The sequence below is a fragment of the Ranitomeya variabilis genome, chromosome 4 (genome assembly GCF_051348905.1).
Source record: "Ranitomeya variabilis isolate aRanVar5 chromosome 4, aRanVar5.hap1, whole genome shotgun sequence".
Classification (NCBI taxonomy): Eukaryota; Metazoa; Chordata; class Amphibia; order Anura; family Dendrobatidae; genus Ranitomeya; species Ranitomeya variabilis.
The window spans coordinates 521,207,545-521,219,028 of NC_135235.1; the positions used below are offsets into that span (position 1 = coordinate 521,207,545).

At 44.4% G+C, this 11,484-nt stretch overlaps 1 protein-coding gene and 1 long non-coding RNA gene across 7 annotated transcripts in view; one reads left to right on the forward strand and one right to left on the reverse strand.

The window, feature by feature from the left end:
- Positions 1 to 2,789, reverse strand: part of UBE2Z (ubiquitin conjugating enzyme E2 Z) — a 52,822-nt gene extending 50,033 nt beyond the window's left edge. Inside the window, exon 1 of one of the 2 annotated variants that reach the window (XM_077252189.1) lies at positions 2,599 to 2,789. In XM_077252189.1, the coding sequence (XP_077108304.1) occupies positions 2,599 to 2,789 (191 nt within the window). Of the gene's footprint in view, positions 1 to 2,403; positions 2,483 to 2,598 lie in introns of those variants that run through there. The other variant, XM_077252190.1, reaches the window with a different exon arrangement.
- A 101-nt stretch (positions 2,790 to 2,890) lies between these two features.
- On the forward strand, positions 2,891 to 10,254 carry LOC143765485 (uncharacterized). 5 transcript variants are annotated; one of them, XR_013213402.1, is made up of 4 exons: positions 2,891 to 3,026; positions 4,482 to 4,607; positions 4,683 to 4,854; positions 9,428 to 10,254. It is a non-coding gene; the product is annotated as an uncharacterized LOC143765485 (long non-coding RNA). The 5 variants fall into 5 exon arrangements; XR_013213400.1 differs by having other exon boundaries at positions 4,694 to 4,854; XR_013213403.1 differs by lacking the exon at positions 2,891 to 3,026 and adding an exon at positions 4,281 to 4,356 and having other exon boundaries at positions 4,446 to 4,607; positions 4,694 to 4,854.
- Positions 10,255 to 11,484: the final 1,230 nt, after the last annotated feature.

An 11,484-nucleotide genomic window follows, 5' to 3' on the forward strand; every position in this document is an offset into this window, starting at 1 on the left:
GCAGGTGTCGGGAAAGGTCAGAGAGGCCCGGCGCCTGCGCACTGCAGTACTTTGCTCTGCCCTCAACAGGGCAGACAAAGTACGCCTGCGCTGGAGCCGCAGCGTGAAGACAAGAACAGGACGTCATCGTAAGAAGATGGGTGGCCCCAGACCGGACCACGACACCCATCGTACCAGGACCGCCCCTGGGTGAGTATAATCTAACCTCTTTTTCTCATCTTTCAGGATACATCGGTGGCTTATCTACAGCATTACAGATTCCTTGAGGAACAGGTGTAAAACACTGCGGAATCGGCACAAAGAATTGACATGCTGTGGAATAAAAGACGCAGCGTTTCCGCGCTGTATTTTCCGCACCATGGGCACAGCGGATTTGGTTTTCCATAGGTTTACATGGTACTGTAAACCTGATGGAAAACTGCTGCGAATTCGCAGGCAAATCTGCACCGTGTGCACATACCCTTATACCAACACAGTGACATATCTGCTGCAGGCCAAATATCACCCACAGACCACGATGAGTTTTAAGGTGCTCTGCCTAGGTTCTATAATAATTATTTTTATTTATATAGCGCCATAAAATTACACAGCTCTTTACAATTAAGCAGGATTCTGTTGATTCAACAGGAAAAGTAGAGCAACATACATCGTTCATGTCCAATGTGACAGAGGCTGAATGCAGCCCTCGGCTATATCTTAGAGTGACGCATCCCGGCCTGTGGGACAGCATGTCTTATCTATCCAGAAGCGAGTTACTAACTGGCAGTATATTGTGTGTGCACTATTATCACATCATGCCCCACATAATGCCAACATGCACAGATTACCGAGCATGTGTTGAGAAAGCCAAGTACTATAACACCATGGTAATGCTTTATGGTAAGAAATCAGGTGACACATTCCCTTTAACCACAGAAGAAACAAAAGTTTCTCGCTATTCTAAGTTTCAGATTCAGTTATAAAATAGAAAGCGAAAAACCAAGAGGCAGAAGACATTGCATAAACTGAGCACCCCTGGCATAGGCAACACTAATTTCCCATAATGAGTATTTGGTGCGTATTTTCGTGCATGGACACATAGGTTCTTAGAGATCCAGCAAAGTGGATGGGATTAATTAAGTCTCATGCACACAGTGCTGTTTTATGCTGCAGAACCTGAACTGTGGTTCTGAATTTGGAATCTGTAATATCAATTCTCCTGCGGTCAATATGGGTTTTATTTCTGGATTTTTCCCATAGACTTGAATGAAATGTGGAAAATCTAAAGATAAAAATAAGATAAGTAATCTGCACATGATTTTTATCAAGCTAAGAAAAACAGAAAGTGTCCAAAATAAAGCATCTGTATGTAAAACATAACATACCAAAAGGAGACAAAAAACGCAGTTGAAAAAGAGTGATTAAGACTCGTAAAAAATGCACTCAAATCTGCAATGAAACAACGTAATTAACAAAGAGGTTGTCTACTATAACATTGATGACCTATGCTTGGAATAGGTCCTCAATGTCTGATTGGTGGGGGTCCAACACCCAGCACCCCTGCCGATCAGCTTTACTGTGGCTGGAACTGACCAGTTATGGAGCTGCAGAGCACAGCTGTCAACTTTACAGTGCTGCGCAGCTCCGCAACCGAGCAGTTCTGGGCTCCTCAAACACCGAGAGCAGCGGATCATCAGGGGTGCTGCACCCCCTCCAATCAGACATTCATGACCGATCCTAAAAAATTGCATCAATGTTAAAGTAGTGCAAAAAATCTGCAACATCAAAAGCTTGCCGGATACTCATCGTGGGAACATAGCCTTAGCGTCAGTCATATTACAGCAGCAAAACAAAGCTATTTTGCCATGTAATGAAAGGGGGAGGGGGGATTTTTTATTTTGAAATATGTCAACTATCAGAAATCTATAAATCATCTTTGCTCTGCAGCTGGAAGAAGCTCTACATGTAAGGGTATTTGTCCACTGTCCGGATTGCAGGCGCTTTGGACGGAGCGGAAGACTCGCTCTGCCCAAAGCGCCGCCCCCTTCTGTACACGCGGTGATTCTGAAGTGTTCATTGCACACATCCGGAATCTCCGCACCCCACACATAGGACCCTGTGATTTACCTTGCGGCGAAGGTGCGGCGCCACAAGGTAAACAGACATGCTATGTTCTAAAAAGACGCGCCGCATGTCCGTATACGCAGGGCCGCCGGATGCGTGTTCGCATTTCATAAAATCCCCTCCACTATGCTGTAACATCTGGACGCTGCGGCTGTGCGCAGCGTATTAATCCGCAGCTAATCCGGATGTAATCCGGCCCGTGGACACATACCATAATAATGCAGAAAGTGACGGATATCGGTACTATTAATGGCAGTATGCTCAACAGCAGACGCCCGCGGGTGACATGGGGGGCACTACCTGCCAGGTGAGGGAGACGGCAGCCACCAGTAATGAGCTAAGCATGCTGCTGTGATCAGCCGGTGGCAGCAGTGGATGATGGGGGTGGTTGTTGCCAGGAAGACCCTTTAATAGATGTCATTAGTAAGGTCATGTCCAGCCTATGCCCCGCCCACTGTGGGGCGCCACGCACAGCGGGGTCACCCGGCCTCTCACCGCTTAATCCGCAGCACACACTGCGCGGACGCCCTCTCGTTGTCCCAGTCAGCACTGGCTGTCGGGTCCCACACGGATGAAGTTGCCAGGTGCGAGGTGCCGGGGGGCTGAAGGCCGCTGAGGTGGGTGACCAACCCTCCCCCAACCGCCCCCTGGAGAATTATCGCCTCAGCCGCCGGACTCTCCGCCATTCCTCCTCAGTCCTCACTCTCGCTTCCGGGACTCCGGAGCAGCGAGATGACAGGACAGAGAGACTTTCACTGTCATAGAAACACCGACAAGACAATCTATTTACTTCCGCCGGAAACTGCGCCATAGAGTCTGGAGGAACGGCTAGAGTGGCCCGGTGCCTGCTAGAGAAAGGCAGGTGGTGACTTCCGGCGGAAAAAACTTTACTGGTGGCGTATAGTTATGTCGCTGCTCGGACGGTAAGTGGCCATCTTGTTGGTTGCTATTCTGTCACTACTTGTTTTTTTTCTTATCTGCCGCCATATGTGCTGGTCACAGACGGAAACTTCCTTCTCATTTTCACTGTTCTGCGCATATAATAGGTTGTGTTCACATCTGCATGGTAGAAAGGACCACATGGTGTCAGATCCCCTTCTCCATTCCCCCCACACATACACCCAGACCACATAGTGCCAGACCACACACACCCCATAGTACCAGATCCCCTTCTCCATTTCCCCCACACATACACCCAGACCACATAGTGCCAGACCACACACACCCCATAGTACCAGATCCCCTTCTCCATTTCCCCCACACATACACCCAGACCACATAGTGCCAGACCACACACACCCCATAGTACCAGATCCCCTTCTCCATTTCCCCCACAACGCATAGTGCCAGACCACACACACCCCATAGTACCAGATCCCCTTCTCCATTTCCCCCACAACGCATAGTGCCAGACCACACACACACCACATGATGCCAGATCCTACACACACCCACCACATAGTGCCAGATCCCCTTCTCCATTCCCCCAATGCATAGTACCAGACCAGACACACAACATAGTGCCAGATCCCTCACACACACCCACCACATGATTCCAGATCCCCCCACACACCACATGATGCCAGATCCTACACACACCCACCACATAGTGCCAGATCCCCCTGCACACCCACCACATAGTGCCAGATCCCCCCACCACATATGTTTCCTAGTTCCAAACAAACATACAGTTTGTTAAAAGAAGTTCATAAACCGTCAGGGTTACAAAGTAAAACAGCCACTTCCAGGTTAATAAAAGGTATCACAAGAATAAAATGGAAAATAACAAATCCATATAACACACGGGCTCAGCCATTTGAATGTGAGTCTTTTCCTCTCAGACTCCAGCAGGGTCTGAGCAGCACATGCAAGGCTTCCTCACCCACCAAAACACACAGAGTGAGAAAGCCCCAGCTGCCTTAAATCAGACCTTCCAAGACCTGGACTGGAGGTAAGTTAGAAGCTGATAACCTTCAGCTGCTCGTAAAACCCGGACCCATAATCCGGGCTAATAAAAACACCTCTCAGCACTATATGTGCTGGAGCCTGCTTCTACAGGTCCTACATCACGGAGATTTGGCACCTGAGGAACACATACCTCCCATCAATGACTTGTCCAGCTGCCACCTTACACTTGATTGCAGATTTGCAGTAATTTATTCCAAAGGGTGTGCAACCAAATATTAAGTTGAGGGTGCCAACAACTTTTGTCCAGGAAAATGGGCTGATGCGAAAGTTTGAGCACCCTGCATGGTTAGTACCTACTAGCACCCCCTTTTGCAAGTATCACAGCTTGGAAATGCTTTTTGTAGCCAACCTAGTCTTTCAATTCTTGTTTGAAGGATTTTTATCAATTCTTCCTTGGAAAATTCTTTCAGTTCTGTGAGATTCCTGGGTCGTCTTGCATGAACTGGAGTTTTGAGGTCTAACCACAGATTTTCAATGATGTTCACATCAAGGGACTGTGAGGGCCATTGTAAAGTCTTCAGCTTGTGCCTTTTGAGGTAATTTATTATGAATTTTGACGTGTGTTTAGGATTATTATCCATTTGTATTTGCCATTCTCTTTTCAACTTCAGCTTTTTTACAGATGGTGTGTGTTACGGTGTCCATTTCCACCATGGAATCTTTTTAATTGGAATAAACTTTTGCATACCTTTTGAAGCTGGAACATCTCTTTTTTTTTTTTTTTTTTGCACAGTGCTATTAGTGGTCCCTTGAATTCCATTCTTCAGGACGCTGGGAGCCTGGGTGAGCTGGTTACTTCTCTTTTTTCTCTTTAAATCTTTCTGAAGGTCTTTTGCAGAAAGTGGGGGTTCTGATATGCCTCTCTAGCAATTCTATGAGCATCTCGCTGAAATTTTGCTTGGTCTTCCAGACCTTATCTTGTCTTCCACTGCAGTTAACTGCTATTTCTTAAAGGGAACCTGTCACCCCCAAAATCGAAGATGAGCTAAGCCCACCGGCATCAGGGGCTTATCTACAGCATTCTGTAATGCTGTAGATAAGCCCCCGATGTATCCTGAAAGATGAGAAAAAGAGGTTAGATTATACTCACCCAGGGGTGGTCCCACTGCGGTTCGGTCCGATGGGCGTTGCGGTCCGGTCGAGCGCCTCCCATCTTCTTACGATGACGTCCTCTTCTTGTCTGCACACTGCGGCTCCGGCGCAGGCATACTTTGTCTGCCCTGTTGAGGGCAGAGCAAAGTACTGCAGTGTGCAGGCGCTGGGCCTCTCTGACCTTTCGCCTTTCTTGACTGGCCCAGCCAGAGCCCTGACCTAAACCCAAGTGAGTATCTCTGGAGAGACCTGAAAATGGCAGTCCACCAACGTTCACCATCCAACCTGACGGAACTGGGGAGGTTCTGCAAGGAAGAATGACAGAGGATCCCCAAATCCAGGTGTGAAAAACTTGTTGCATCATTCCCAAGAAGACTCATGGCTGTACTAACTCAAAAGGGTGCTTCTACTCAATACTGAGCAAAGGGTCTGAATACTTATGACCATGTGATATTTCAGTTTTTCTTTTTTTAATAAATTTGCAAAAATTTCTAAATTTCTGGGAGGGGGGTTCAGTCAAGATGGGGTGCAGAGTGTACATTAATAAAAAAAAAAGAAAAAGAACTTTTTTGTCTTTACAAAATAGCTGCAGTGAAACAAAGAGTGAAAAATGTAAAGGGGTCTGATTACTTTCCGTACCTACTGTATATAGTTGTGCTCAAAAGTTTACATATCCTGGCAGAATTTTCGCTTTTTTGGCCTTTTTTCAGAGAATACGAATGATAACACCAAAACATTTTCTCCACTCATGGTTAGTGGTTGGGTGAAGCCATTTATTGTCAAACTACTGTGTTTTCTCTTTTTAAATCATAATGACAACCCAAAACAAAGGCCAAGAAGGCAAAAATTCTGCCGGGGTATGTAAACTTTTGAGCACAAATATATATATATTAGTTAAATAAAAAAAAATATCTTGCCAGCGTTTTAAAGACATTATCAACTCTGTCCCCATTGGGGCTCACATTCTAAATCCCCCATCAGTATGTCTTTGGATAAGATGAGTCATTAATTAGAGATCAGTGAGGGTCTGACACCCTCTCCAATTAGCTGAAACACTGCAGCAACCAGATTTAAGCAATGTACTGCACGAAACCCCCAGCCTCATACAGTTCAGTGATTACTGCCGAGTACTAAACATATGACAGATCAGTGGTTTTCCTCTCCTGTACTTTGCTTAGTACATGCCAGTGCTTTACCAGACATTACATCAAAATGTTATTCCTTAAGAACCCTTTAAACTTTCATGTGTATTTTTTTTATACTCTTGAAAAAATGTTAAATTGCTTTTTGAATCTATATATATAATTGTCTAAGGTCCACTTCCGTCTGTCTGTCACGGAAATCCCTCGTCACTGATTGGTTGCGCCCAGCCGGCCGCGACAAATCAGCGACAGGCACAGTCCGGCCTCAAATTGGCCCCTCCCTACTCCACTCCAGTCAGTGCCCCTTTCATACTCCCTCCAGTCAGCGCTCACATAGTGTTTCAGCAGTCCGTTAAACTGACTGCATTACCCCGCGGTGTAACGCAGTCCGTTAATGCTGCCATTAACCCTGTAAGTGTGACCAACGTTTTACTATTGATGCAGCATCAATAGTAAAAACATATAATGTTAAAAATTATAATAATAAAAAAAACCATTCTATTCTTACCTTCCGGCGTCCGCAACAGCCTATCCCGCTCCTCGCGATGCTCCAGTCCCAAGAATGCATTGCTGCAATGACCCCAGATGACGGACCGCTACATCATCACGGGTTATTGCCACAAGGCATTACTGGGAACGGAGCGTCGCGAGGAGCATCGTTAAAGGCCTGGGCTGGATCCGGGGGCTGCCGGAAGGTGATTATATAACTAATTTTTATTTTAATTCTTTTTTTAACAGGGATATGGTGCCCACATTGCTATATACTACGTGGGCTGTGTTATATACTACGTGGGCTGTATTTTATACTGCGTGGGCTGTTATATACTGTGTGGGCTGTGTTACATACTACCTTGCTGTGCTATATACTACATGGGCTGTGCTATATACTACGTGGCTGTGCAATATACTACATGGCTGTGCAATATACTACGTGGCTGTGCTATATACTACATGGCTGTGCTATATAATACGTGGCTGTGCTATATACTGCGCGGGCTGTGCTATATACTGCGCGGGCTGTGCTATATACTGCGCGGGCTGTGCTATATACTGCGCGGGCTGTGCTATATACTGCGCGGGCTGTGCTATATACTGCGCGGGCTGTGCTATATACTGCGCGGGCTGTGCTATATACTACATGGCCGGCCGCGAACAATCAGCAACTGGCGCAGTCCGGCCGCGAATTGGCGCGGATTTTAAACCACGCTTCACTAATTGGACGCGCCCAGCCGGCCGAATCCTGTGTATTCATTGCATTATTCTAAAATCTTCATAAATAAACTACATACATATTCTAGAATACACGATGCGTTAGAATCGGGCCACCATCTGGTGTGTGTGTGTGTGTGTGTGTGTGTGTGTGTGTGTGTGTATATATATATATATATATATATATATATATATATATATCACAGACCAAAAGTTTGGACACACCTTCTCATTTAAAGATTTTTCTGTATTTTCATGGCTATGAAAATTGTACATTCACACTGAAGGCATCAAAACTATGAATTAACACAGGTGACTCTTGGTCTTCCTTTCCTGGGGTGGTCCTCATGTGAGCCAGTTTCTTTGTAGCGCTTGATGGTTTTTGCCACTGCACTTGGGGACACTTTCAAAGTTTTCCCAATTTTTCGGACTAACTGACCTTCATTTCTTAAAGAAATGATGGCCACTCGTTTTTCTTTACATAGCTGCTTTTTTCTTGCCATAATACAAATTCTAGCAGTCTATTCAGTAGGACTATCAGCTGTGTATCCACCAGACTTCTGCACAACACAACTGATGGTCCCAACCGCATTTATAAGGCAAGAAATCCCACTTATTAAACCTGACAGGGCACACCTGTGAAGTGAAAACCATTCCCGGTGACTACCTCTTGAAGCTCATCAAGAGAATGCCAAGAGTGTGCAAAGCAGTCATCAAAGCAAAAGGTGGCTACTTTGAAGAACCTAGAATATAAGACACAATTTCAGTTATTTCACACTTTTTTGTTAAGTATATAATTCCACATGTGTTAATTCATAGTTTTGATGCCTTCAGTGTGAATTTACATAGTCATGAAAATACAGAAAAATCTTTAAATGAGGTGTGTCCAAACTATTGCTCTGTACTGTGTATGTGTGTGTGTGTGTGTATGTATGTATGTGTGTATATATATATATATATATATATATATATATATATATATATATATATATATATATATATATATATATATATATATATATATACTTTCTTTTTTTTTTTTTGTCTCACTAAGGAATTTGAACCTTAAAGGGAACCTGTCACCCCGTTTTTTCAGTATGAGATAAAAAATACCATGAAATAGGGCCTGAGCTGTGCTGGACAATAGTGTATTTTGTGTACCCTGATTCCCCACCTATGCTGCCGAAATACCTTACCAAAGTCGCCGTTTTCGCCTGTCAATCAGTGCGCATCTCGGCTTCAGGAATATGGCCGCCGCGATCTCCATCTGCGCACGCGTGGCATCCCGCAGCCATTTTCCTGAAGCCCCGTGCAGCAGAGCACTCCATCTGCGCACGCGCGGCCTCAGGAAGATGGCCGCCCCCACCGATGACCAGGGGAATAGCGCAGATCGCGCTCTTTTTCTTCACCTGAGCAGTGGATTCGGCAGTTGGACATGTGCAAACCACTACGCCACCAACGGAAAGATAAGCAAGATCTGGGGGAAGAAACAGCGATGTCACCACACCCATTTGACCAGACCAGCCTGATTGACAGGCGAAAACGGCGACTTTGGTAAGGTATTTCGGCAGCACAGGTGGGGAATCAGGGTCCACAAAATACACTATTGTCCAGCACAGCTCAGGCCCTATTTAATGGTATTTTTATCTCATACTGAAAAAACGGGGTGACAGGTTCCCTTTAAGGTCCTGTCAATATTCTCCTATTAGCCCCGATCTGGCTAAAGTGCTGTGCAGATAGGCAGGGGTCCTGGTCAGCAGTCGGTCTTTTCTAGCTTCTACCTCCAATGGGCAATCAATATTACTGCAAGCCCCTTGAAGTTGCCGTTTCCTTGGTTTCCAACCATGGAAAACTGTATTTTAAAAATCTTACTTACGATTGTAACCGACTGTTGTAATATCTGTCTTTTCTAGTGAGCCATCCTATATAATTTCCTCAAGCTAGCATCAAGAAGATCGGTGTGCAGTCTTCATCCTTCCAGATTGTTGGTCATCTCAGCACAGCCTGGATGACGTCAGGACCATTTTGCAGAGACAATGGCCAGCAACCCCTTGGATGATCAGGAGTCCCAAACCCAGAGCAAAAACTGTAATGTGGACAGTGATAAAGCCGATGAACACATGGACCATACTTATTCAGTGATATGTAACATCACAGACAGTGATATCCCTTACTCTGCTCTGAGCCCAGATACCATCGTGCTTAGGAAGAAAATTCGTCGTTTACATCGTCTGGCACAAAGGCAGAATCATAAGATAAAATGTATGAAACAACTGATTAAACAACTAAGTGCGTCCACTTAAAGGGCCATGCATGTACAGATTTGTAAGATATAATAGTGTTCATAGAGGCAGATATTTTTCTGAACTACTTGCTTGTAAATCCATTGGGGAACATTACACTGAGCCTCTTTATGTTCTCACTGGGTGTTTGCAGGGAATTAATGCTACGTTCCCCACAGTGAGTTTTGTTTTTTTTATGCTTTGTATTTTTGAAAAAATGCAAGTACCGTAACCTATTTTACTTAATAGATGCAGAAAATCTGTAACATCTAAAACTCACCAAAAGCTCATTGTGGGAATGTAACAGATTATAATAAACTACACTGCTAATTAAGATAAAATAGGCTTTGTGTCCCTTTAAATCTACCTTTATAACAGAAGACTGTGAATGACTATGTACGTGTTTGATTTTAGTTTTACCTTTTTTACATTTATGAATAAATATGAGATATAAGGGATTTCATTATTTATTTATTGTTCTTTGCTGACAACACTCTCCATGGATATGAATGCAGCTATCGGCCAGTTGTTCTTACTTTACTGTCTGGTGAGAACACCTGACTTATCTCCTGTGAGGAACAAGATAAAGGCTCATTCTCACTTGCAATGCAATTGGATGGGTACAATCCGATAAAAAATCAGATTGCACTCGCCCCAATGTTTCTGTATGGTGCAGCTCACATCTGCAATTTTCTAATGCCAATTCAGCATGCGAAAGCAATCGCAACATGCTACGATTGCACCCCAGAATCGGATAGCACTCACTTATATAATTCTATGGGTGCTCGTGAAACATCACACTGCACTCGGATATCACCCGAGTGCAATGTGATTACGGCTAACGCCGGCAGGAGAGGAAATGGAGAAATTACTATCTCAGCCTCCTAAGCAGCTATGCTCTGATGCTCGTTCAAGAGGTTCAGAGCACTGACACTCGGCTCACGCTTGCAGCAGAGCAGGAGCCAGGTATCATTAGCTTATTGCATCCAGTGCCCTCTCATGAGGGAATCATCGGGTGCCTCCGCTAATGGGACCACAGCCAAAGGCTTGTTCCCACTTGCGATGAAATCGGACAAAAGCAGACCAATTAAAAATTGGATTACATTCGTACCAATGCTATTTTATCATTGTGTGTTCATCTGCAAATTTTGTTTTTTCCAGGTCGGATCAGATCACAATCGGACTGGAAAAAAATAGCAGCATGCTGCGATTGTAATCAGAATTTTGATCGCATTTGGCAATAGAAGTCAATGTGTGCGAGCAAAAAAATCGCACAGCATTCGGACCATGCAAGTGCTGTCCGATTTTTACACACCGATGTCATTTGAAAAGCCGGCAATTCATCTGCCACGTACATTAAAATGACAGCCAGACCCGACAAAATAGAATAGATATATACACATAGAATATATAGATACAGTTATATGAAAAAGTTTGGGCACCCCTATTAATCTTAAGCTTAATGTTTTATAAAAATTGTTTTTTAGCAACAGCTATTTCTGTTTCATATATCTAATAACTGTTGGACACAGTAATGTTTCTGCCTTGAAATGAGGTTTATTGTACTATTGTACTGCGATTTGTTAAGTCTGGAAGGTATAGTTCAAAGATATCCTTGAGTAGGTTGATGAATGTGGAAAGCCTGTATTTCACATGTGCCAGACCGGGTGCTTGCTTTAATGTGCCAA